At 47.9% G+C, this 27,940-nt stretch overlaps 1 protein-coding gene across 1 annotated transcript; it reads right to left on the reverse strand.

Moving 5' to 3' along the window:
• Window positions 1-2,636: 2,636 nt before the first annotated feature.
• On the reverse strand, window positions 2,637-27,867 carry PIK3CD (phosphatidylinositol-4,5-bisphosphate 3-kinase catalytic subunit delta). Its single transcript, XM_056865085.1, has 22 exons — window positions 27,727-27,867; window positions 26,161-26,389; window positions 24,933-25,162; window positions 23,623-23,802; window positions 21,588-21,737; window positions 19,084-19,173; window positions 17,832-18,053; window positions 15,208-15,304; window positions 14,890-15,020; window positions 14,190-14,249; window positions 13,459-13,626; window positions 12,663-12,784; window positions 11,731-11,874; window positions 11,090-11,189; window positions 10,010-10,188; window positions 9,567-9,676; window positions 8,543-8,621; window positions 6,571-6,738; window positions 5,759-5,882; window positions 5,167-5,312; window positions 3,560-3,692; window positions 2,637-2,789 (listed from the first exon to the last, which is right to left on the reverse strand). Exons 1-22 carry the CDS (start codon window positions 27,865-27,867, stop codon window positions 2,652-2,654), a joined length of 3,141 nt encoding a protein of 1,046 aa, XP_056721063.1. The 3' UTR covers window positions 2,637-2,651.
• Between the last annotated feature and the right edge of the window lie 73 nt (window positions 27,868-27,940).

Here is a 27,940-nt window from a genome sequence, read left to right on the forward strand (position 1 = left end):
CTATAACCTTAAGCAGATGATGAGCGAGAGAGAGCATCTTGGTCATTTTCTGGGCATGTAGTGGGGTGTGTGGGGGGAGGTAGTTGTGAATTTCCTGCATTGTGCAGGGGGTTGGACTAGATGACCCTGGTGGTCTCTTCCAATTTTATGATTCTACGAAGTGATGAGTCAGTAACTCCGTTCAACTAAATGAACAAGTGTTTTCTGCTGGCCACAGGTTAAAGAAACCAAGGGTGAGCTGTCACTAGCTGGTATAATTTGTTACCAAAAACTGTTATCGTTGAGGGCTGATATACTGCTGTTTCTCTTATTGCCTATAAAGGTTACTGCAACTGAGAAATTGGGAACAGCGGCATCTAGGGACAGAACAAAGCATTATAGAGTGCATCTGTACTCGCAAGGATAAACCGCCTCAGTTCTCTAAGAATAGCCCATAGCTGCCCTGCCCTACCCTTCCAGCAGCCATACAAGAACTTTACATTTTAAAAAAGGATATTATCCAGAGCCAGCAGCCGGCTACCCGCATTTCTTTCCCATATGGAGTATAAGAAATACATGCTTCACTCTTTACCTTCAGTGCCAATCGGCTGTGGTTTTTTGTTTCCAGCTCAAGGCCGAGGAATCAGACTGCTGGAGGTTAGGTGAGTGGCCCTCTTCCCTTATTCACCGTTCTTTCTCTCCCCACAGCCTCTCTGAAAAATCTGGCACACGTTTGGTCATGTATCATCTGGCAAGAAAAGGACTGCAGCACAACTTAACAAAAAACCCCACTTATATTTTAATTCTGAAAAGAACCTGGCATGGCATGTAAACATTTCCCCTTAGAAAAGCAATTTTGTGGCTCACTCCAACATTTGGAACGAAACAAACAAACAAAACTGCAGAATCGGCTCACAGGTAGTACCACAGTAGTTACTTTTTACAGTTACTTGATTAAGCGCATACAAGTATTACATTTATCATGACCGTATAATACTGCTTTCTGTGTGGGGTGATGGTTTTGATCTTCACTACAAAGTCTCTCTCCAACTTGAGGGCGTCCTCTTCCATTTGTCTGTAGGGCAGGTTATGTTTCGGCACACGGCTCCTCCAGGAGCCAAGCCCTAACCCTCTTAAACCACTCAACACCAAGACTTAGTCTTGCCAGAACTACAAGAAAGAAATCATGCCGGCCTGAATATTTGAGAACGTCTTTGGGGGTCTACTCAGAGACCCAGCCTGTAAACCAGTTCTACCTCCTGTGATTCCCAAATCTGCACCCTAGAAGGAACAGCAGCCACAGCAGTGACGGGGCTTTTACCCCCTTGCAAAACTACACACCTTAAGTTTGGAAGCCCTGCATGCTCGGTGCAGAGAAACCAACACTCCTGTCTAGGATAAATGGTGTACATACACTGGTCCTTACGATGCTGCAACCAGAAGGCCTTGGCAGTGTAAACCAGCGTTTGAATCCCTCTCTTCATCTGTGGCTGTACTCGGCAACTACAGCTGTGGCTGTCTAACCACAGGGACCAAAAATATATGACGGTTATGGGGGACTGCAGCAGAAGAGAGCTTGGCTCCTTCTGCTTTGAACTGGCCAATGTCCTAGAACCACAAGAGGGGTGTAAAGTACCACTTGTTCAAGGAACGGTGGTGACCAAGGAGCCATTGGCTTTCAGGAACTAAACTACATGAGGCTTTCTCCAGCATCTCAAAAGTCGAATAAGCTCCTCTGTCTTTTGCAAGGCTTGGGCACCGTGGAGCTTGGCATCTTGCCCTAGAAAAATTCAAGCCCTTCAGTTTCTCTTGTCTAAGACTACCATTGATTCAGTTACCAGACAAGCCAGAGAAAGTCCTAGGGCAATTGTGTGCTAGAAGCACATGGCAGTTAAACAGATCACTGGTAGTTTGATGCTAGACGGGGCAAGGGCCCTCTTCTCCCAGTAAAGTCCAGAGGAGTAGGAGAAAGAACGGGGAAAACTGGGTTTCATTAGGACATAATATTTTTTGACGTCTCAGTTACAGAACGCATGAACTAGAGGCTAAATCCTGATGGGGGATGACCTCTTTGACCACGGCAGTTCAGTAGAAGCAATCTGCTCTGCTGTGGCACACAACTGCTTTCGCTTTTGACCAGGAAGGATCCTGTTTCTTTAACAGCGTTTTTTGTGGGAACCTCTCAGTCCTGGCATACAAAGCCAGATTGCCTTTTTAAGAATTAACTAAAGTACCAGAACAGCCGCCAAACTTTTCTCAAAGAGCTCGGCTCCTTTTCTTTGAGGCCCCAGTCCTTACGTTTCAGGTTTCTGTTCGACCAGCGAAGAGGTAAAATAAAGCACACCTGGGTCATCTCTCTAAACTACGGAATTTACACACACACACACACAGTCCCACCTGTAGATCTACGCTGCCGCAGAACTGCTACCCAGTGGCACAGGTATCTTTATCCTTGGAGTTGGGGAAATCACTGAGCATTCTGGGTAGGGGGACTTTGATGGATTGCAAAATGAGTCCCTGCCTGGGCCGCAAGACCGTCGGGCTGGATGATGCAGGCCCACCACGGCAGCTAGCTGCAGCGCACCCTCCGGCAGGTGACGTCTTTGCCTTGGGGCTGCCTTGCGCAAACAGGGAAAGGGGCGGTTGAGCTGGTTTCTCGCGCTGCGGCAGCCCTACTGCCTGTTGTCCTTGGAGACGTTGTGTGCCAGCCAGTTGACCTTGGTCTTCCAGCTCTCCCGCAGGGCCTCGTTGAACTTGAGGTGGAAATGCTTTCTGGCTTCTTCATCCGCTTTCCCTAAAGCCAGCGAGTCCTGGGGGAAGGGAGAAATACAGTGTCAGGCTGAGTTGAAAGCCTGCTTCTGTAAGTACCCTGCTTGCTGCTGTTCCATCATGGAACCCAAGAAAGCAAGGAGGGCCCCACCCTGTCGCCAACCTCCTTAGCTCCTCCCTTCGTCAGAGAGCCAGGCCTCTAGAAAGCTTATATCCTGGGAATCGTGTTGGTCTCGAAGGTGCTACTGGACTCGAATCCAGCTCTTGTACTCACAGACCAACACAGCTACCTCTGAAACCAACCAAAACCACCCAGTGGCTGAAAGAGTGACTGAAACGTAGTCAGCCCGGGAGCTTCTCAGGCCTAACTAGCTAATGAAGGCCATTTATGCATGGGAGGGGTTTTGCCTTGGATTTGCCGCTCTCTAGGTGCACATTTTCCCCATCCAAATTCTCAAAACTCAAAAATAAGCCCCCATGCAGAGTTTTGACAATTCTGATGGGGAAAATGTGCATCTAGAGAGCAGCAAATCCAAGGCAAAACTTCCCATGATTAAGCGGCCTAACTCAGGTTTTCCTGTAGGAAGCCAAGCACTGTTTACCTGTTCTAGGTCTGGCCGCTGCCTAGGAACTGCCTTGAGTATTCCACCAAAAGGCTGGATTTACATGTGGCCAACATGATTCATAAGACCCCACTCCAGAACATGTGACATGGAGGGAATGAATGCTAAAAGAAAATGAGCTTCCCCTCCCCTCCAGATCCTCAACTTTAGGAAATGTCAGTGGTTACCCCCAACCCCCTTTGACTCACTTTGAGGTACTGGATGTCTTTGGAGCAGCTGAGTTCCGGCAGGCCGGCTGCTTTCATCAGCGCAAAGAGATGCAGGAAGAGGAGGCCGTGGCAGCGGAGGATCATGTACGCTCGCTCGCAGTAGCCTCGGAAGCTGTTCGGCAGAGAAAGAGAAACATGAACTCTACGAGGGCGAGAGGCGACTGCCCGATCATCCGAAACGCTGCAGTGTTCCGGTTGTGCCTGTGCCAAAGGTAGGGAGATTCTTTCAGGCCCGAACCAATGAGCCACAGACAGGGTCTCCCACCAGACTACGGAATGGTGCTCGGAAGAAATGAACAGATTTGAGTCCAGCAGGACCTTAGAGGCCAACGAGAGATTCAAGAGTCAAGGCTCCCTGATACTCCGAAACGCTTTTTGGTCTCTAAGTTGCTCCGGGACTCGAATCTAACTGCTCCATTGCAGACCAACGTGGCTGCTCTCTGAAACCATCTTCATGAGCAAATTAAGTAACTCAAGGGCTGTTTTGAAGGACCATCTTCTGTCAGAGCCTGTGCGCTAACTACAGTAATCAAGCAGCCATTTGCTGGCTCTCCCATCACTCAGGATGGCCCAGCGTGGTGTAGTGGTTAAGAGCAGTGGCTAGGAGCGGTGGACTCTAATTTGGAGAACCAGGTTGGTTTCCCCGCTCCTCCACATGAAGCCTGTTGGGTGACCTTGGGCTAGTCACAGCTCTCTTAGAGCTCTCTCAGCCCCCCTACCTCACAAGGTGCCTGTTGCAGAGAGGGGAAGGGGAGGGGATTGTAAGCCGGTCTGATTCTTCCTTAAGTGGCAGAGAAAGTCGTCATATAAAAACCAACTCTTCTTCATCTGGCATCAACCAGAGCCTGGTCCTGTTCCATCGAGGCTCCTGCTATGTGGAACGGGTTCCCCGTAGAGGTGACGGGGGCCACTCCTTCGAGATCTTCAGGAGGCTCTGCAAGGCCTTCCCGTTTGCCAGGACTTTTGAGGGAGTTTGATCGGTAGGCATCTTTTAAGGGGGGGGGGAGAGAGATTTGGGGTTTGCTATTTTATTTTTGGTTTTAACTGAAAATGTGTTTATTGGAAGCTGCCTTGAACTACAAGGAATGGCAGGATATAAATGTTTTAATAAATAAATAAGGGCCAGACATCTCTCCCACCTGGACCAGTATTTGGCCTCTTCTGATGTAAGTGACAGTTTGTGAGGACTGAATTGAGCTATTAGAGCAATACTAGAAGAAGAGTTGGTTTTTATATGCCAACTTTACTTACCACTTCAGGAAGAATCAAACTGGCTTACAATCACCTTCCCCTCCCCACAACAGACACCCTGTGAGGTAGGTGAGGCTGGGAGAGCTGTGACTAGCCCAAGGTCACTCAGCTGGCTTCATGTGGAGTAGTGGGGAATCAAACCCAGTTCTCCAGATCAGAGTCCACTGCTCCAAACCACTACACCACACTGGCTCACTACAAAGTACAGACGAGTTTTGTACTCAAATCTTGGCCCTCTGTTCTGTTTTTGGTTACCGGTCTTTCCCCAGTTGTGTCCGGAACAAAAGCCCTGATCTTCAGGGGGAAAGAAAATCAGTCGCTCAGCCCTTCCTCACCGTTCAAATTTCTCACTGTTGCTCGTTTTCCCTTGCTGGATCACGTGGACAAAGTCGTAGGTCAGAATGAAAGGGACCCGTTCTCGGTTGATGCCAAACTTGGTCTTGAAGTTGCCCAGAAAATGACCAAAGTCAATATGGAACAGCTGGAAACGAAGGGGGGGGAGAAGGAAGAGAAGAGGAAGTTTAGGGGGTTCTACGTCCAGCTAGAATACGCATTCAGGCTTCAGTTCTGAGGGGCTAGTGGAACAAGGCATGCTAATTCAGCCCAACCACCCACGTTCTATACTGGATAAATTAAACGATCTAAATTGCGTCTTAATTATTTTGGGTCAGAAGAACGAATGCGCCAAGCTCTGACAGAGTCAAAAAGGCTAGCAAGGTTGGCTTTTTAAAAACACAGCAAGGCACCCAAACGGCAGCTCTCTTAATTCAGCTACCTCTCTGACAATTGGGATTCTGGCAGGCGTGCTTTCAAGTTTCCCTCTGCAGTCATAAAGTCCAGAAATTTGTGCATGCCCCTTGTTAATCGAATTCTTGCATGTCCCTAGCAAAAGGTGGCGACTGATTGCTAGAGACAAGCGGTCCATACCTGGCCGTTCTCTTGAATCATGATGTTGTCGCTGTGGCGGTCACCAATCCCCAGCACATATGTTGCCACGCAGTAGCCGGCGCATGACAGCGTGAACTCCTCGATGGCATGCTCCAGCGCATCACTGCGTAAGAGGAAAACCCCACTGAAAAAAAGCTAGAGATCTTCCCTGCCCCAGCAGGCCCAACCATCTCACTAAACTGCCATTTGTAGCCCAGCTCTTTAGGAAACTGCAGCTTGTGAACTCAGACCCCGCTACAAGGTTAATACAACCTGTGGTTAACAAACCAGCTATAAAACAAAACAAAACTCTAGTTCAGAAGCCTGGTTTTGATGTCCACCAACAAATTCCAATCTGTTGGGCTGCCTGAATTCAGACATGACAAAAAACCAGGATTCATAAGCCATATACCTATTGTGAAGTGGGGCGGGGAGAAGGTGAAGGCAAGAACACCCCCCCCCAGATCAAAAAAGCCAAAAGATGGAAGAAGAAGAGTTGGCTTTTATATGCCAACTTTCTCAACCACTTAAGGAAGAATCAAACTGGCCTACAATCACCTTCCCTCCCCCTCCCCACAAAAGACACCCTGTGAGGTAGGCTGGGCTGAGAGAGCTCTTAATAGAACAGTAACTAGCCCAAGGTCACCCAGTTGGCTTCATGTGTAGGAGTGGGGAAACAAATCTAGTTCACCAAATTAGCCTCCGCCGCTCATGTGGAGGAGTGGGGAATCAAACCCGGTTCTCCAGATCAGAGTCCACAGCTCCAAACCACCGCTCTTAATCACTACACCACGCTGGCTCTCCAAACCTACCCGGGATTCTTGGATTTCAGCCAGTTCAGCAAAGCGTCCTTGTTGAAGGCGGCCGTGGCAGCCATATTGCTCTTGTTGAGCTGGATGTTGGCGATGGTATCCGAGTGCAGGATCACTTCAATCAGGCCTGTCTTGTCTCCGGTGGAGAGGCAGCCGTAAGGGGTCATCCTTTGGGCAGGAGAGAGTGCAAAGGTGTGCTTAGGCCGGTGTGGGGGGGGGGTTGCATTTACATATTTAAAAAGCAGCCGGTGTTGATGCGTAACCTTCCTTGGAAGTCCCACCCTTGGAAGGTGGAGTCTTACCCCCTTTGATCCTGCATGTGCCTAGGGTCATTCATGAGGGGAAACACGCTCTGTACATTCCCAGAAGCAAACACTTTATCATGTAATCAAATGGTCCAGTGCAGAGCCATTCAACAGAGGATTATATGAGAGAGAGCACACAACATTCACTATCTCATCTCACTACTTTAGAGACTTACACTACCTATTCAGCCACATATGGTTCTCGAGGGGCAGTGGCTCAGTGGTACAGCCTCTGCTTGGCAAGCAAAAGTCCCAGGTTCAATCCCCGGCATCTCCAGTTAAAGGGAATAGGCAGGTAGGGGATGTGAAAGACCCCTGCCTGAGGCCCTGGAGACCCGCTGCTGCTCTGAGTAGACAATACTGACTTTGATTGCCCGAGGGTCAGATTCAGTATAAGGCAGCTTCATGCGTTCACGTGAGACCTCCAGTAAAACCCCAAAGTATAACAGAACAAACTCTAGACACCAACCAACCTTCCCATAGAATTTAAAACTAGCAGAATCTTTGCAGTTTTTAAATTAAATATTCTTATGGCAGCAAAGCTCTGATTCAGCAAGAACTAGTAGCAGAAGGTTAGGATTAAAATAAAAAAGAAGGCAGTCTGCTGGTATCAAGTTGGTATTTAGAACGGATATGAACACGAGAAGAGAAAGAAAAAGTCTAGTCTGCAGCTGCATTAATCTGAGAAAGGTCTTCTGGGGAAAATAAAGCACACACTGTACAGAGCAGATTCACACAGAAGAAGAAGAAGAGTTGGTTTTTATACGCTGACTTTCTCTACCACTTAAGGGAGACTCAAACCGGCTTACAATCTCCTTCCCCTCCCCACAACAGACACCCTGTGAGGTGGGTAGGGCTGAGAGAGCTGTGACTAGCCCAAGGTCACCCAGCTGGCTTCATGTGGAGGAGTGAGGAAACCAACGCAGTTCACCAGATTAGAGTCCGCTGCTCATGTGGAGGAGTGGGGAATCAAACCCGGTTCTCCAGATCAGAGTCCACTGCTCTTAACCACTACGCCACGCTGGCTCCAACCCAGCAGCCAACCCAGGCTTGCCACCCAGTGTTATAGTCCATGGGAAAACTGCACCCAGGCCCTTCATCACGTTTGTAGCTTTGGAGTGTGTTTAATTTGCACTCAGTTCAGAGGGTAGCAAAATCTACCTCTCCAGGCAGGTCACGTGGAAGGCAATCATGTTTTTCCAGGTTAGATTTCAACTGAGGCGGGAGGTAGGGAGTGAAGCATATGGCAGGATGAGTTGAGCCAAAAGATCTCCCCCACACAACAAAATGTCATTGCTAAATGAAACTGGAAGCTGTAGAGTACGATGGAAAAGGTTTTCCTTTGGTGGGGTGGAGGAACGAAGCTCTTCTTAGAGGTTAAGCCGGGGTCATTTTATCATAGATCAGTTTAGCATTTTAAAAGCAGACACCTTCGGGGGTGGGGGGGAGGTGACTCAAGAAGTGGCTTTTTTTAGGACCATTTCACCATGCTTAGTAAATAAAGAAATGTTCTGACTTACAATGTCCTTATCTGATGAGTTTTCTTGGAAGGTGTAGGGCTCCAGGACAGGCAATAACCCCCCCCCAATCCCCACAACCCCATAAACTAGCAACACCCACTTCCCACCCACCCCCCACAGACCCCCGTTTGCAATTGCATGCCTCACCTCAAGTCCAGGCCCTCTTTCTTCCACAAAATGTCCATCAGATGAATCATCTGCAGGGTCAGCATGTCCTGGCGAAGATCTGAAAGTGGAGAAAGATGGAGATTTTTATATTTTTTTAGTAATCTGGCATCTCCTAGGGACTAAAAAGGTAAAGGTCCCCTGTGCAAGCACCGGGTCATTCCTGACCCATGGGGCGACGTCACATCCCGACGTTTTCTAGGCAGACTTTGTTTTGCGGGGTGGTTTGCCAGTGCCTTCCCCAGTCATCTTCCCTTTACCCCCAGCGAGCTGGGTCCTCATTTTACCGACCTCGGAAGGATGGAAGGCTGAGCCAACCTTGAGCCGGCTACCTGAAACCGACTTCCGCTGGGATCGAACTCAGGTCGTGAGCAGAGCTTGGACTGCAGTCCTGCAGCTTTACCACTCTGCGCCACGGGGCTCCTAATCCTAGGGACTAACTTGATGAATTTTGGCTCAACATGTCCTTTGTACTGCCACAAGAGGGCGCTCACAATATACCTTTAATCCAAGCCAAACCACTGGTTCCTCTCGCTTGGACTTTTCTCCTACCACTGGCAGGGTCTCAAGCAGAGAGGAATCTTTCCTAAGATTCCCAAGACCCCCTACCCTTTCACAGGAGAGCCAACGTGGCTGACTGGTTAAAAGCGGTGGTTTGGAGAGGTGGACTCTGATCTGGAGAACCGGGTTTGAGTCCCCACTCCTCCACATGAACGGTGGACGCTAATCTGGTTAACCGGGTTGGTTTCCCCACTCCTCCACATGAAGCCAGGTGGGTGACTTGGGCTAGTCACATTCTCTCAGCCCCACCTAACTCACAGGGTGCCTGTTGTGGGGAGGGGAAGGGAAGGTGATTGTAAACCGGCTTGATTCACCAGGAGGATAACTACTATTGCTGGAAAACGGACCCACTGCAAAATATGGGGTGCGGAAATCCCAAAGTGGTTTCTGTGCCATTCTTAACCCCACACCGCCTCTGGTGCAGGGAGCTGGAAGGTCTTCTTACCGTCTCCGTTTTTGAAAATGACGCCCACGTTGGTGCCCCCTATTTCTTCATTGTTAAAGACGATCCACAGGGGCTTCATCTTGGAATCCATGAAAGTGCAAAGATCCACACTAGAGTCACAAACAAACAGAAAAACTCCTGAAAAATGGCGGACATTTTCACGATCCTGAAACAGAAGCTCAGCATCCCGTTCTGAGCCTGCATCTTTTACCCTTTCCTCATTGCCGTAAGCGGGCGAGCCCAACGTCATGGGGAAAAATATCTGTCTGGACGGAGGCATCAGCAGCCATCAGCACAAGCTCTGAAGGGTGGACCTCCGGGTAGCAAATTGACAGGCAGCCACTAGCCCTGCCCCCGCCCCAAATCAGAGCCCCTCTGCCCAGGATCCTCTTTGGCCATTCTGAGCAGCCTCCGCTGGGGTCCAAGACAGCCATCCTACTTACCTGACTTTTGCCAGAAGGATGCTGGGGTTCAAGGGGGACTGGAGGTTGGAGAGGGCCTCCAGGTAAGTCTCTTGCCGCAGACAGGTGTGCATGAACTCCTTCGTCTGGGGCTTGGGGTTCTTCTGGGCACTCGTCTTGATGATGTCGTTCAAGGCCCTCATCTTGTGAAGGGCCTCACCCTGAAGCCAGAGACAGAGGGTCTGCTTGAAAAATCAGAGCTATCTGGTGGGAAATGCTGTCAAGTCTATCCATGGCTACTAGTCAAAATGAATACTAGTCATGATGCATACCTACTCTCTCTAGTATCAGAGGAGCAGGCCCATTATATTCGGTGCTGGGGAAGAAAAAATTAACACTTGGATTTTGCATTAATGGCCAGGCTAACTCACTTGCTGAAAATGAACGCTATGGACGAATTTCTAATAAGATGGCAATCTTTATATGATTATTACTCATGTGCCAAGAAGATCTACTAAAAACAAAGAGTTTAGTGAATTAATTTAGAAATTATTTTATGAATGCACATAGTAACGTTTACATGTTCAAGATGAATGATATTTTGATATGATGATATTTTAGACTGTCTAAAGCTTGGAAGACTAAAACAGGTTTGACCTTTCTCCCCTTATCCCTTTTTCTATTTTCTGTACCCCTTTATAAAAGCAATACAAAATTTAAATAAAAAGAAAAAAGCCAGTGTGGTGCAGTGGTTAAGAGTGGTGGTTTGGAGCGGTGGAGTCTGATCTGGAGAACCGGGTTTGATTCCCCACTCCTCCACAGGAGCGGCAGAGGCTAATCTGGTCAACTGGATTTGTTTCCCCACTCCTACACATGGAGCCAGCTGGGGTAACCTTGGGCAAGTCACAGTTCTGTTAGAGCTCTCAGCTCCACCTACCTCACAGGGTGCCTGCTGTGGGGAGGGGGAAAGGTGACTGTAAGCCGGGTTGATTTTCCCTTAAGTGGTAGAGAAAGTCGGCATATAAAAACCAACTCTTCTTCTTAAATTTCATTTCCCCTATTAAAGTGTGAAGTGGTTGATGGCTAGCCAGGGGCTGTTAAATCCAGGAGAAGGAAAGATACCTGCTTCATCAGCGCCTTCATGTGGTGGGTGCTGCCCCGGCAGTAAGCCTCCAGGATCAGGCCAAACCTCAAGGCAACCGAAGGGACGTGCATCTCTGATCTAAGTGGGGAAGAGGACAAACTGAAGTGCAGGTTGAGTTTCAGGGCAGCTCGGCAGTGCTGGGCAGGATCCAAAGAGCTACCAAAAGGATCAAGGGCTTATAGAGCTGGGATTCTTAAACTTTTTCCACTTGCGACCCCTTTTACCCGAGAAATTTTTACTTGCCCCCGGGTATATAGGTATATAAAATAGGCATATAAATCAAACATTTACTGATAATAAATCATAAAGAAACTTTAACTGTTGCCAAAAATTTTGCAACCCCCACATTCAGTTACACAACCCTTATGGGGTTGCGACCCACAGTTGAAGAAGCTTTGGCTTTGAGCACCTGGGATGAAACAGGAAAGACTTCACAGATCAGCTTTTGAAGAACCTCCACCCCCCCAAAAAAAACCCTCTGCCCCTGGAGCTCAAGGATTTGTAGGAAACCCCTCTTCACAAAACTACAGCTCCCGGTTGCCTTGCGTGGCTACCGGGTCAGCCAGTCAGGCTGGTTTAACTCCGCCCTGCAAACGTTTCCATAAAGCCCCCTCCTCACCTGAGATGCCAGAAGAGGAAGTGTCCTATTTTGCGATTGGACAAGGCCCTGTCCAACAGGAACTTGACTAATTCACACTCCAAATAAGATTCGTACTTCAGCACTTGGACCAGCTGCAGAAGATACTGGAACAATTCATCGTCCCTGGGGAGGGAAGCGAAGGAATAATTCTCCCCCAGTAGAGACGGAGCTACTGGTCACCATTACTGGGTTTCATTGACCAACGGCGGCCCAAGCCACACGCATCATCAGAGATCACAGAGCAGAACTCCAGATGTGTAACCGAAGTGCAAAAAAAGCAATGCCGGCTATATGGATCGGGGCCACAGCGCTGGGTAAAGGAGCGAGGAAGATCCACAGCTTCACACTAGGTATTGACTTGCAGAGCTCAGTGATGTTACGAAGAACTTGAATGGATCCTCCCTGCTCAGAGGCATGACTTGTATCTATTCACCTTTGGCTTCCAAAGGTGATTAGATAAAGTCATGGAGGATTAGTAGTTATGGCTGAATGGATCCTCCATGTTCAGAGGCAGTATACCCCTGAATACGCTTTATTGGGAAGGAGAACAGCGGGGGGGGGGGGAGAACCTGGGCCTCTGATGCTGGCCTTCTGGGGGCATCCAAATGGCTCCTGTAGAAAGTGGGATGCTGGAAGAGATAGGCCATTGGTCCGAACTAGCCAAACCAGCAAGGAAGCTCTGATGTTTCTTATCAGCATCGTAATTTATTCATTCGCTTCTTTAGCACCACCCCTGCTTCTGGCTGTTTGCAGAACAACATGCAAGGTCCCTGTCCCCAAGAAGCCCACAATCATGTCTCACAGGCATTAAATTGCAAACACTGCATCAAGGTCTGAATCTCGCCTCTACCTATTCTGCCGGTCAAGGATGTACACCCCCCCCAAACCCTTCCTGCTCCCAAACCACTCACGTCAGCTTTTTCAGGGAGTTGACAGTGAAAGAGCCCACGTAGCGGTCAGGGAAGCTGAAGTCCAGCAGCTCCAGGGCATTGAGGACTGGCAGCTCCGGCCAGGTTTGCAGCAAGTGGATCATCTGCAAGGAGAGGATAAGGATGGGTGAGGCCGGGCCTGGCCCCAAAGGGTTAATACTTCCTGCAGAAATAGGGGAGGGGCATCATCAAGACACTCATACACTGTGTGTCTGAGTAGACCCTCTTAAACCCAGAAGGTTGGACCAGAACCAACGGGATGAAATTAAATCAAAAGAGTTTCCGTCTAGACATTAAGAAGAATTTTCTAACAGAGCGGTTCCTCAGTGGAACAAGGCTTCCTCAGGAGGTGGTGAGCTTTCCTTCCCTGGAGGTTTTTAAGAAGATGTTAGATGGCCATCTGTCAGCAATGCTGATTCTGTGACCTTAGGCAGATGATGAGAGGGAGGGCATCTTGGCCGTCTTCAGGGCATGGAGTAGGGGTCACTGGGGTGTGTGTGGGGGGGAGGAAGTTGTGAATTTCCTGCATTGTGCAACGGGTTGGACTGGATAACCCTAGTGGTCCCTTCCAACTCTACGATTCTATGACCTCATCTTCCTGAATACAGTATCAGTTGGGCTTGTGTATGTTCTGCAATTCTGTGCACAATTCCTCCCACCCCCCATAAACCAAGCTTCTAGTCCTCGTGGAGGCAAAGAGTGACTTGAACACCGGTGGGCAACGTCGAGTGGTTTTGCCTCATGGATCCTGACCAAGACACCCTCCCCAGCTCCTCACCTGAGCTACATCTTCGTGTTTGTTCCACTTGGTTACAAGCAGCAGCTTAGCTAAGGCACCTGGGTACTGGTCCCGGATCTGGTACCTCATTTTCCAGACCAGGTCCTTTTCGTGCTCGTAGAGTTCCGTGTGGGACCTGCGCTCCAAGATCTCCTTCAGTTGTTGCCTCTACAAGAAGAGGAGGAGTAAATAAGGGAGACTGAGGGAACCCGGGATGCATCTTTAAGGAATGCATTTACAAGTGTTTGTTTCCAGGCCGTGCCTTCTGCCCGTCTTTTTGGGAGATTTCATAAAATTCCTGTGAAGTAACAGCTTTGCCCCTGCTGCTATGATCAAGTCGAAGATATTGCCTTCTTGATGGAAATATAATAAATAAACTGCATCAGTTCAGTATTAATTTTTCAGGTTCAGATGAATAAGGCATTCAGTTTTTACACCCTGAAGCACTCCCTTATGTTATGTTTCAAATGGCTACTTTTGTGTTTTTGTCTATTTCGTACAATGACAGCCAGGAAGAAGAGTTTAGAAGTTTAAAAGTTTCAGCGTTTGTTGTAGCAATAATTAGAAAGTACAATCATTAAAATAAAAAAACCCTGAAGGTTGAAAAATAAGTCTGGCTACTATATTTTTGGGGTGGCTCATGGAGCTGAAGAAAATGTGTCAAGGTAAGACAAAGTGGTAGGGATGAAACAGGTGTCCTCATAGAGTTAAGCAATCTGCTCCCACCCTACCTCTTCTGGATCCTCTACTGTGTAACGGAGACATGGTGCTTTTCTTCCCTCCTCCAGCATCTGGAACACATAAGGAACAGAACTCATAAGGAGAGCACAGGAATCTAGGAAGCTGCTTTATATATATGTAGAGTCAGGCTATTGGTTCATCTCGCTCAGTATCCTCTGCTCTGAACATAAGAAAGGCCATACTGGATCAGACCAAGGCCCATCAAGTCCAGCAGTCTGTTCACACAGCGGCCAACCAGGTGCCTCTAGGAAGCCCACAAACAAGACGACTGCAGCAGCACCATCCTGCCTATGTTCCAAAGCACCTAAGATAATAGGCATGCTCCTCTGATCCTGGAGAGAATAGGGATGCATCCTGACTAGCATCCATTTTACTAATAGCCATAAATATCTCTCTCCTCCATGAACATGTCCACTCCCCTCTTAAAGCCTTCCAAGTTGGCAGCCATCACCACATCATGGGGCAGGGGGGTTCCACGATTTAACTATGCTGATTGGCTCTCAGCCAGAGAAAGGTCTTTCCCAACACCTGGGAAACTTAAACGGGGGATGCCGGGGCCCGAACCCTTGCAAACGCAACACCCAGCACTGTTTATTGGGCAGGATCTCTGAGGTTTGGGAGTTTTAACCGGCAACTGAACGGAACCACCAGAAAGCGGACAAGGCCCCACCGAGGCAGCTGCCTGCTCACCTGTTCAAGGCAGGGATAGTACACGGGAGAGAAGGCAGAGGTGGGGAAACGGATGACCAGGGCCGCGGCGCTCTCCGTGTTGGGGTTGGTCTGGACGGAGCCCATCGGGTTCAAGAGCTCGTCTTTCTCATCTGGAAGCCAAAGTGGGGTTAGGAGCTGTAATGAAGTTGGCGCCACCAGGCGGCCACAGAATGGTACGATGGGTTTAAATTCCAAGGCAAGGTCACATTTTGAAAGGCAAAACAGTTCATCAGGAAGAGAGAGGAAGTCCGTCCCCTCTCCCTTCCGGCAGCAAAGGAAATAAGAGCTCTGCCCTACCTGGGAAGGAGGACCACATCGGGAGGAAACATTCCCCGGTTTTCAGCTGGTCTCGGTAGTCAAACAGCATGACGTTCACCCAGGCAATCGGGCAGTCCTGCGTTGCAAGGGGGGAGTGGAAGGGAAGGGGTTAATCATGCAGGCTCAACACTCTTTTCAGCCATGCCAGTCACTGGAAGAAGGGGAGGGGCTGTGGCTCAGTGGTAGAGCCTCTGCTTGGCATGCAGAAGGTCCCAGGTTCAATCCCCGGCATCTCCAGTTAAAGGGACTGGGCAAGTAGGTGACGTAAAAGACCCCTGCCTGAGGCCCTGGAGAGCCGCTGCGGGTCTGAGTACACAATACTGACTTCGATGGATCAAGGGTCTGATTCAGTATAAGGCAGCTTCATGTGTTCAAGGGTCGGCATGCTGTTTGCTACTGCAGAATACTCATCTTACAATCTCCCACTATCTAGACCATATAGTTCGGAGCACGGTAGTTCTGCGACGCGTGGCACAATCTCTAACAAAAGTATTCTCAGCACCTTCACCAAACTAGGATTCCGGTCACGACGGTTAAAGCAGTATGACGCAGACATTGGTTTGTACTGTAAACAGGGCTTGAGCAACCAGCCCAGCCCCACATGTGTTTTGTCTATTTTCTTCTGCAATGTTCATTTCCAGCGCATGTCCCAAGGGAGGGGGGGGAGCCTTCTGGAAATATGACCAGAAATGACCTACGCCAAAACACACAGGGGGAAAAAACTGGCAGCCAACCAAGCACAAAACGCTGAGATGGTGGACGAAATCCAAGAAGCCAGTGACTCAGCACTTGTGCGGATAGCTGCTGCGTGACTCAGCAAGCAGGCGGCGAGGAAGTGTGACCGGCCGGCCTCGTCAGCCTGCCCAGTTCCTGCTGGAGCAATGCCACGGCCCCGTTTTGCCTCGGTAGTGCATAGTTCTGAGGCCCCTCCCTAGCTTCCGGGCAAGGAGACTTCCAGACAAAATTGCTTCAGGCAGTATGAATTTTTCCAGCAACTGCAATTCACAATGAGACAAACCCAAGGGGGAAGGAGTTCTCTAACTAAAACTTATAAACGTCAACTTCCGTTTCCTGTGCTGGATACGACATTACAGTGTCTCAACAGGAACACCGGCTTCAAGTCCCACCTCTGAGAGAGCCAGCGTGGTGTAGTGGTTAAGAGCAGTGGACTCTGATCTGGAGAACCGGGTTCGATTCCCCACATGAGTGGCAGAGGCTAATCTGGTGAACCGGATTTGTTTCCCCACTCCTACACACGAAACCAACTGAGTGACCTTGGGCCAGTCACACTGTCTCAGCCCCACCTACCTCACAGGGTGTCAGTTGTGGGGAGGGGAAGGGAAGGTGATTGTAAGCCAGTTTGAGTCTCCCTTAAGTGGTAGAGAAAGTTGGCATATAAAAACCAACTCTTCTTCTTCTTCTACTCTGCACCCTCGAAGGGGCTTTTAGACCAAGGCAGCAGCTGGCCTGACTCCTGCTCGGCAGCACCGCCCTGCAGGTGGCCAGATCTGCAGCTTTTGAACCCAGCAGAATCCAGGAATCAATAAGATCCCATCTGCTTCGTGACTCTGGCCTGGCCCCTGCAGAACTCAGTCTGAGCTGCTGCACCTTTTTATATTTTAGCTCTGGTTTTAATGATGTGGGTTTTTTTGGTTGGTTTTTTTGGTTTTTAAAGTGTGATTTTATGATGTGTGGTTTGGTTTGTTATCTGCCCTGGTGGCCCTTATGGAGGAAGATAGGAGGGGTATAAATGTTGTAAAATTAATAATAAAACAATGCTCAGCCCGAGCCTGCTGGACTCCTTCCCTGTCAGATTCGCTGGGGACACCATGACAGTCATTGAAGAGGGATTGAACTGATACAGATTTTCAGTGCAGACAGGAGCAGGTGGTTAAAACAGGTCCTGGTTTTGGGGCTTGTGAAGCACTTTGCTCTTCTTCCCCAGGTTTACAGAACCAAGATTCAAGAGATGGTTTCAGAAGGTAGACATGTTGAGAGCAAGATTCAAGTCGAGTAGCACCTTTGAGTCCAACAAGATTTTCAGGGTATAAATTTTTGAGAGTCATAAGAACATAAGAAAAGCCATGCTGGATCAGACCAAGGCCCATCTAGTCCTGTAGTCTGTTCACACAGTCATAGCTCCCTTTGTCAGACAACGGGTTGAAATTAAATCAAAAGACTTTCCGTCTAGACATTAGGAAGAACTTTCTAGCAGTTAGAGCGGTTCCTCAGTGGAACAGGCTTCCTCGGGAGGTGGTGAGCACTCCTTCCCTGGAGGTTTTTAAGCAGAGGCTAGATGGCCATCTGTCAGCAATGCTGATTGTATGACCTTAGGCAGATTATGAGAGGGAGGGCATCTTGGCCATCTTCTGGGCATGGAGTAAGGGTCACTGGGTGTGTGTGGGGAGGTAGTTGTGAATGTCCTGCATTGTGCAGGGGGTTGGACTAGATGACCCTGGTGGTCCCCTTCCAACTCTATGATTCTATGACTCAAAAGCTCATACTTTAAAAATCTGGTTGGTCTCTGAGGTCCTACTGGACTTGAATCAAGATTCAACAGAGGCTCCTGGAATAAAAGCCGTTCCTAATGGGGAAAGACTTACGGCTTTCTTGGACTTCTTCTTGGTGGACCTTGCCTTCTTGGCCTTCTCGACGACAGCATAGAGGGCCAGGCAGAGCCGTGCCATGCGGGGGAGGTCGCAGACATTGATCTCGAATTCCAGCCTCTGACCCCACGTAGGTTCCGAGCAAACGTTGACCTCGGAGCTGGACACCATTTTGCAGAGCATCTCGTTGCCGTGATACAGGCCCGCCTGGACAACCAGCTGCAAGGAAGGGAAGCCAGAAGTGGGATTTCAGTCCATCCTCATAAGAAACATAAGAACATAAGAAAGGCCCTGCCGGATCAGACCCAGGCCCATCAAGTCCAGCAGTCTGTTCACACAGTGGACAACCAGGTGCCTCTAGGAAGCCCACAAGCAAGACAACCGCAGCGGCACCATTATTCTGCCTGTGTTCCACAGCACCTAATATCTTTGGCATGCTCCTCTGATCATGGAGAGAATAGGCATGCATCATGACTAGCGCATCCATTTTAACTAGTAGCCATGAATTCCCCTCTCCTCCATGAACATGTCCACTCCCCTCTTAAAGCCTTCCAAGTTGGCAGCCATCACCACATCCTGGGGCAGGGAGTTCCACCGTTTAACTATGCGTTGTGTGAAGAAATGCTTCCTTTTATCTGTTTTGAATCTCTCTCCCTCCAGTTTCAGCAGCTGACCCCGTGTTCTAGTGTTATGAAAGAGGGAGAAAAGCTTCTCCCTGTCCACTCTCTCCATACCATGCATAATTTTATAGACTCATAGCAGAGAACTGAGCCATGGAAAGAGATAACAGATAACCGGAGCAGAAGAAACAACTACAGGATCCCAAACATAGGAAAAGTAGGGAATGTCATTTTATAATTCCCTCTCCTATTTTTTTTAAACTCTCCTTGCAAGTAAACAAAATTCTAGCCCTGCTCACTTCCCCGTTTTCTACTGGCAGGGAGGGAGGTTGCTTTTTAAAATGCCAAAGAACATTCAAAACGGCGATCGCACATATCTGCGGCCTGAAGTTTCTAAGAACTAGCTTTCTGCACATCGCAAGGTGCCTCCTGACTTCCTCTGCTGAGGTTTCAAAGGCTAACTGAGAGCTGAATGAAACAGGCATCTGTGGGCTTGAGGGGGGGATTATCACATGATTTCTGGGTTTCGATCTACACCTTTTCCCCCCTTCTTTTTTAAACCCGAGCAGTAAACAACACCGATGCAGGAAGAGAAAAAAGCCGCAGTGCGTCTAGCCGAGAAATCCTACCTTCATCCGCTCATCGGCGTTCACCTTGCAGCCTCGCACCAAGTCAATAGAATACGGCTGCTCCAGCGACCACAGAGAGGTAGAAGTTGGCTAGTAGGGTGGAGGGGATAAAGGGGAGAGAGAGAGTAACCACAGTTTAGCAGAAATGCACAACAGCCATCCGATTCACTCACAAGTCGTTCTAAGGGAAAAAAACAACACAGAGAAATATACTGCTTATGTTTTTGTGCGGAACTGATTCTGTGGCCTGGTTCACACACAACGTGAAACCTTGGTTTGGTGCTACGTGCATGTTCCACTGCAGCACAACTCATTACTTGCCACTGCAGCCATGCGGGCAAATTATGATTCATTCTGCAATCCCGAACTGAATGCGCATGAAGCTGCCTTAGACTGAATCAGACCACTGGCGCATCAAGGTCAGGGCTGCCCACTTAGATTGCCAGCGGCTCTCCAGGGTTTCAGGCAGAGGACTTCCACATCTCATATGAACACATGAAGCTGCCTTATACTGAATCAGTCCCTCGGTCCATCCAAGTCAGTATTGTCTACTCAGACCGGCAGCGGCTCTCCAGGGCCTCCGGCAGAGGTCTTTCACATCACCTACTTGCCTGGTCCCTTTAACTGGAGATGCCGGGGATTGAACCTGGGACCTTCTGCATGCCAAGCAGATGCTGTACCACTGAGCCACGGCCCCTCTCCTATTGTCTGGTCCTTTTAACTGGAGATGACGGGGATCAAACCTGGGACCTTCTGCATGCCAAGCAGAGTCTCTTCCACTGAGCCACAGCCCCTCCCAATATAGCTGGTTTGTACTTTACAAGCCTGGTTTGGAGAGAAAACACAATCTGGAGTTTACAGGTTGTGTTGTGAACTCAACCATGGTTTGTGCGAGAGAAGTTACAAATGGGCTCTGACAGCACAGGAGGGGGGGCACACAAGCATAGGGTGTGTTTATTTATTACACTCCTCTTCCCCATATTGTCATCCTTTCCTGGGAGATCAGAAGAAGCTAAAGTTTCCCTTCTCCTAGCAGACTCCTCTCGGGAGATAACCATGCAAGTAGCCAAATTTTGCCTCCGGTCTAGTGTTATTCGTAAACGGCTAACTGAAAACCTTTCCCCATAGAAGATCTTTCCTCCTCTTCTTCAAATCATCCCTCCCAGAATCATCAACTTTTATTATTTTATTTCATTATTTTAACCTAACTTTGATTTTTACTCAGAGCTGATATTGTATCGAAATAAAACTTGATTGACTGATATTACACTCCTGTCACATTTCCAAGATTTCACTTGACATTGTCTGCATTTTCAAACTCTGAATCTTTGCAATCCTAAGAACTACAAACTTGCACTTCACTAGAAATTGACATTTTTGCTAATGCAGAACTATAGCACACCATACGGTCACGGCAACTTCGATATTCAGGAACTGCCTCTATTTTTGTTTTCCGAAAGTCTTCCTTCCCCATTTTACTTCATCAGAATTGTTCTGCCCTCTGCATTACCCTCCACGCTGGCCTTCGCTGACCCTTTTAGCAAAGGTCTGTTTTTGTTGCAACCGCAACAGATCTGCATACAGACTGTGCATGCTTAAACTTTTGGTTCCGTTGCCAAACGTAGTTCTTACGTTGCTCACTTCTCCACCCCCACCGGGGGCTGGATCGGATTCACACCACAATGTACAGCATGGTGGGAATCTGCCTCCACATTGATTTAAAACCGTCATATCCTGTGCTCTTAGCAATTGCACTCCCGGGTCTGTTTCCAAACGAACAGTTAAAAACAACAAGCAAGCATCAATAACCGATAGACGACGATAAGAAAACCACCAATGTGCAGATTTTTAAAAACCACAGCACACAGTTTTTCACTATAGCGGTGGAAAAGAGCAAGAGTCCAGTAGCACCTTAAACACAACAACATTTCTGGTAGGGTGAGCGACGACTCATGAAAGCTCATTACCTGTTAGAAATTTTGTTAGTCTTTAAGATGCTACTGGACTCTTGCTCTTTTCTGCTTGCACAGACAAAGAAAAAGAAGAGTTGGTTTTTATACGCCGACTTTCTCTACCACTTAAAGAGGAATCAAACCGGCTTAGTCACCTCCCCACAACAGACACCCTGTGAGGTAGGTGGGGCTGAGAGAGCTCTAAGAGAGCTGTGACTAGCTCACGGTCACCCAGCAGGCTTCATGTGGAGGAGTGGGGAAGCCAACCCGGTTCACCAGATTAGCATCCATCACTCATCACTTCTGTGGAGGAGCGGGGAATCAAACCCGGTTCTCCAGATCAGAGTCCACTGCTCCAAACCACCGCTCTTAACCACGACACCACGCTGGCTCTCACACGGCTACCCACTGAGATTTCCACTGTGTGACTGACGGTGCCCACAGGCTCAGAAAGGTCGGGGACTACAAGCACCACCTCTTTAGGGTCAGAGAAAAGGCAAAATGCCCTAATTTGCGTCCTTGAAGTTGCCAAGCAGTAACCTCGAACCTCACCTTTTTCTCGGGGACTGGAGGTGCATTGGGGGCCTTTTTGGGGGAGTGGATGATTCCATTGGTCTGCTCCTCCCGCAATGCCAAGATGGAAGACGAGTGTACCACGGTGAGGTGAGGCAGCAAACCACGGTGCAGACACTCACAGATGTACTGGGGGGAGGGAGAAGAACAGAATTAATGTCCGTAAGCAGGACTGGACAGTTGACGTTTTCAAATATGCTACAACAGCTGCTAGAACAGTGTTAGCAAGAACCTGGAAACAAACCCATATACCTGAAATCGATGACTGGAAAGGTAAACTTCTGGAATATGCAAGCATGGCTAAAATGACTTTCGAACTTAATCCCAAACTTAGCGAATCTACTGAGCCATTCGAGGAGAAATGGGCGTCTTTTTATATTTACATAAAATTTTATATTTACATAAAAAGATAAACTTCTGGAATATGCAAGCATGGCTAAAATGACTTTCGAACTTAATCCCAAACTTAGCGAATCTACTGAGCCATTCGAGGAGAAATGGGCGTCTTTTTATATTTACATAAAATGTAGCTAATTTAAACGAAGTATGTTTAAACACTTATAATAAATCATGTACCATATTTTTTTTATTCCAATTAACTGCCAAGTAAAATATGAATTTTTAAATATTAAAAACCAGCCTGACGCATGTATAACAACTTAAAGATACTCTGTAATTATGTTTTAAATTCAGAAATCATTTTATAATACTGTATTGTTTTTATAAATATAACCCCTTCCCTTCTTTTCTCTCCCTGTATCCTTTAATTATATAAATAAATAAATAAATAAATAAATAAAAAATAAAAAAAAAGCAGGACTGGACAGTCCAACAGCCAGCTGCTGGCGAGAGGAGCAAACCCGCTGACTCAGGGAACAGGAAAGGAAGAGAATGGGGGTGCAGGGGGAGAGGAAGGCCAGGGAGCCTCAACTACGGCCCCAGAAGAAGCATTCGGTAAAAGCAGGAGAACTGCGAGAAAGCTCAATGAAAATGTTGATAGCTTTAAAGGGGGGTTAAACAGATTCACAGAGATAAATGGCTCAGTGGTAGAGCCTCTGCTTGGCATGCAGAAGGTCTCAGGTTCAATCCCCGGCATCTCCAGTTAAAAGGACTGGGCAAGGAGGTGATGTGAAAGACCTCTGCCTGAGACCCTGGAGACCCGCTGTCGTTCTGAGTAGACCATACTGACTTGGATGGACCTAGGGTCTGATTGAGTAGAAGGCAGCTTCATGTGTTCATGTGAGATCTGTCAATGATGACCAAAGGGAACCTCCATCTACAGAGGCAGACAACCTCTGGATCCCAGCGCCAGGAAGCAAGAGCAGAGAAAGACCTTGGCTGCCGTGTGAAGCAGGATGCTGGACTTGATGGACCATTGCTCTAAAGTAGCAGGCCCTAGTTACATTCTGATGCCACAAGCTGCTGCTTTTTAAATAAAAATATCATGTTTCTAGTCCTTTTGAAGGAAGGGGTGACAAAATTCTAAGGAATAATTTAGAAAAGATAGCTCAGGTACCCCTCCCTCGTCACAGTTTCCTTCATATCTGTAATCAAAATGATTCAATGATCCAAACTGGCAAACCATGGTTCGTTCTGCAAACCATAACTGAACACACATGAATGCACATGAAGCTGCCTATTACTGAATCAGACCATCGATCAGTTAATGTCAGTATTGTCTACTCGGGCTGCCAGCTGCTTTACAGGGTCTTTACAAGCAGAGGTCTTTCATATCACCTACCATCTAATATTTTTAACTGGAGATGTCGGGGATTGAACCTGGGGCCTTCTGCATGCCAAGCAGATGCTCTGCCAATGAACCACAGCACCTCCCTGACCACAGCTCCTTCTCTCAGCCACAGCAGCTCTTATACCAGTTTAACCACCGTGGCTTCCCCCAATGAACCCTGGGAATTGTAGGCTGTGGGCAGAGCGCTTTCAGCCCACGAGCGGCGCTGCCATTTCAACCTGCCCCAACCCCCAACAGAATGCCATGAAAAAGAGAGAAACCCACCTGGAACTGATACAAGGGGTAGTTCCCATGGAGATATTCGCATTTCCCGTTCACCTGCAGCGTGTAATCCTCAGGGCTTTCCACTCTTTGGTGGCGGAAGACAGTGGCTTGCTTCTTGACCGCGTAGCTGATGAGCGTCACAGGGAATTCCTGCAGGGAGATCTGGAAGGTGAAGCTCTCCTGCAAGCCCGAGAGGAATAAACGAGAGAACTGGAATTAAAAGCACTCTGGACATGAAATGCCCTGTCTCCTTTAACAACAATCTGGTCTTGGGGTTGTGTGTGTGTGTGTGTAAAGTGCCGTCAAGTCGCAGCCGACTTATGGCGACCCGTTATGGGGTTTTCAAGGCAAGAGACTAACAGAGGTGGTTTGCCAGTGCCTTCCTCTGTATAGCAACCCTGGACTTCCTTGGTGGTCTCCCATCCAAATACTAACCAGGGCTGACCCTGCTTAGCTTCTGAGATCTGATGAGATCAGGCTAGCCTGGGCCATCCAGGTCAGGGCGGTCTCGGGGTTGGTGAGGGCCTAATTTGGACAATGAACCTTTATTGGCATACATGAACCTTTATTGGCATAATAACCACATTGCCAGATGCGTTTGTACAGGCACCTTAAAGGAAAAACTGTGTTCCATCATAAACTGACAATCAGTATATAACTGACATTAAAAAAGATCTCCTTCTCATATTTCAAAACTAATAAAGCCATCTGGACCCTTTAATAACAAATACACTGATACATCTCTATGGTCACCATTCTTGTCCTATACCATAATTCTCTCTCTCTCTCTGTCTTTATAATGATTGCAAGAAATTCAGCGACATTTGATACTCTTGTCTGCTGAGATTTGGACAATACTTAGGACAGATCTACACCACAAACTTATATTAGCCTTCTACCTGCTTAACTGTTATGGCCTTCTCCATATAATAAACACATGTGTGTGAGAGAGAGAGATCCCAGCCTTTAATCACACACCTCTGACTACTGACAGCCAGTCTGGAGTCGTGGCTAGTTTCGAACTAGGATCTGGGAAACCTGGGTTCAAATCCCTACTCTTCCATGGAAGCTTGCTGGGTAACCTTGGGCCAACCACAGTCTCTCTCAGCCTAACCTACCTCACAGGGTTGTTGTGAGGACAAAATGGAGGAGAGGAGAACAATGCAAGTTGCTTTGGGGCCAGATCGAGGAGAAAGGTGGGATATAAATGAAGTAAATTTGTGCAAAAAGAAGGAAGTAAACACCAACCCCATACAGAGATATACAGTTTTAATTGGTTGCATTTTTGAAAAGATGGCTCATGATGTTACCCCTCCAGATTCAAATCGGACATTGATGAAGATGTTCTTGTTGGGACCCCGGTGGGGGCTGCTCCGGAGGGCGTTGGCCAAGGGCTCCAGCTGTACGGGGAAGCTGTACTCCATCCAGGCCTTCCAGCTCAGCTCTTGCCGTCTGGCTGCCCTCGCTTCGCAGAACTGTTGCATCCGGGCACGGAAACTGTTCACTTCTGGGTCACACAGAGAGTCGAACTCGTGCAAACCTGAACAGGTGAGAACCACAAGCTCTAGAATTTTTTTTTTTTTAAATGAAGTAGAGCTTGGAGTTTGTGCGAGAATCTGCCTGTCCACAGCACAGAATTTGTTACTGCTGTCAATATTATCAATCAATCAATCAATCATCACCTTTATTGGCACCTTTAATGCTGTCAATATTAGCTTATTTGATTATTTTACAGATTGAAGTTCCAAGTGTTCACAGGCAGAGAGGACAAAGCTTGAAAACTGACAGATTGAATGAATGAATTTATTTACAGTCAAAGACCAGTAAATACTGTGTGTAATAACCGACCCACAACATAATATCATATAAAATAAAATATAAAAACCTATAGAATAGAGCAAATTACAGCATGGTAGTTTAACTACAAACTCTTTCTTACACATAAAACAGTCACCAGAATCATCCGCTATTAGACTTCAGTAGACCAAGATCGTCATGACCTACATCTTTAGTTTTTATCCTACTTCGAGCTTTAAGCGCTACAACACAGTATTGAGCAACTTGTCATGCAATTAGAGGGTTTTTGTCTGCCAATAATTTTTCAAGTCGATATTTATTAGAACGGCCAGGTAAATTAACTAATAACGGGGATATAATAGCGAGTCGAAACTGATTATATATAGGATTATATATAGCGAGTCGAAACTGATTATGTAGAGGACACCGAAAGAAAAACGTGCTCTCAACTTCTCCAAGTTCACATGGACAAATCCTCGCCTCAAATGGAATCTTATTGTATTTACCTTCAATTACGGCAGACGGTAGTACTGAGCATCTAGCGAGAGTAAAAGATCTGCGTAATTTGTATACATTTAAATCTTTAAGGTACGAGAGTGGCACCAATATATATCTCTGACAGATTGTGTCTGCCAAAGTATCCCAAACCAGAATAGGGTTTTGCGTGGAAGATACCATGCACCTTCCCAAAGCAACAACCTTCTGTCCCTTGCAACTTCCTGCCGGGAGGGCGGCCCTCACCTTTGCCGATCAGCAGACTGATTTGCGAGTTGATCAGCTTCTTGGCCCGATCTCCTTGGCGAGCCACGAGCCGCAAAACCGGCAGGAAGGGCTGGATGTCACAGAGGCGGCGCTGCTCGTCTTCCAGCTCCTGCTGCTCGGCCGTCTGGTTGATGCAGGTGAAGACATAGGCCTCCGGACCGCTGAGCATCTGGAAGAGGGGCTCGTACTGGGCATGGTGCCAGACCACCTACCACAAAGACAGAAGCGTTGGTGCTTTCTTCTTCGGTCCCCCATACTGAGACCCTTTTGGCCCTATATAGTCTAGGACCCACAGTCCTTAGGGCCTTTCATTGTACGTCAACCCTAGTCCATAGGATCAGGGCTCACTTTAATTACCATCAGCCTGTGCAACAATTGTCATCCCTCCCTCCTTGAACTACCATTCCCAGGGTCCCAATGGGGAGCGGAAATGATGTGAGCAGCGATGAGCAGGGCCTTCACAACCATGGCCCCAAGACTGATGAAAGATCTTCTAGAAGGAGGGAAGGAGGAGAGAATTGGGGTTTGTTATTTTATTCTGTTTTAACTGGAAACGTTTTTTGTATTATTGTAAGCCACCTTGAACCAAGAGGAAAAGTGGGGCATAAATGTTTAAGTAAATAAATAAATAGAACTGAAGAGCTGTTCTTAGTTTTACCCGCATTCCAATAGGGCTACGAAACCTTCCTTTTCTCTGTTGGGCCTTTTATTTGATTTAAAAGCTGTGTCTTGGCCTCTCTTCCGAAAGAGAAGCAGATTGATAAGGTGGATCCAAGTCAAAATCCCTCACTGGCAATTAAGCGGATTTCTGGCTCGAGAGTTCGAATCACTTCCCATTTCTATTTATGCACACCAGACATCTTGTACTACAAAAAGCAGCAGCAACTCAATGGGTATTTTCCAGCCCCAGAGATCAGCACTGGATTGCCAACTCTGGGTTGGGAAATTCCTGGAGATTTTTGGGGTGGAACCTGGGGAGGGCGGCGTTTGGGGAGGGACCTCAGCAGGGTATAACGCCATAGTGTTCGCACTCCAAAACAGACATTTTCTCCAGGGCGACTGATCTTTGTAGCCTGGAGATTAGTTGTAATTCCAGGGGATCTCCAGGCCCCACCTGGAGGTTGGCACCTTAGGCCAGCATCGTCTCACATCATCTGAAACATACCTTTTTTTTTTAACCAGTTACCAAATTTAACAAACTCCAGTAAAAGGTAAAGGTAGTCCACTGTGAAAGCACCGGGTCATTACTGACCCATGGGGTGACATCACATCCCGACGTTTCCTAGGCAGACTTTGTTTACGGGGTGGTTTGCCAGTGCCTTCTTCCCCAGTCATCTTCCCTTTACCCCCAGCAAGCCGGGTACTCATTTCACCGACCTCGGAAGGATGGAAGGCTGAGCTGACCTTGAGCCAGCGGCCTGAAACCGACTTCCGTCGGGATCGAACTCAGGTCGTGAGCAGAGCTTTTGACTGCAGTTCTGCAGCTTACCACTCTGTGCCACGGGGCTCCTTAAACTCCAGTAAGGGGCGCACAAAAGAGGGTACCTGCTTGATAATGCCCAGGCTGGCATTGCAGGAAACGGTGAGTCTCAAATAGATTCCGGTGGGCAAGAGGAAATCCACGTCGATGCTCCGGTTTGCTTCCTGGGACCAAAACTCAAGGGGGCAGTAAATGCCAGGGGGCATCCTGCTCGTTTCTCAGCTACAGCCTGCGGCAAAGAAAATGACAGCAAACAAATTCACGGATGTCCCTGTAAGG

Source organism: Euleptes europaea, chromosome 19 (assembly GCF_029931775.1).
Source record: "Euleptes europaea isolate rEulEur1 chromosome 19, rEulEur1.hap1, whole genome shotgun sequence".
NCBI lineage: Eukaryota > Metazoa > Chordata > Lepidosauria > Squamata > Sphaerodactylidae > Euleptes > Euleptes europaea.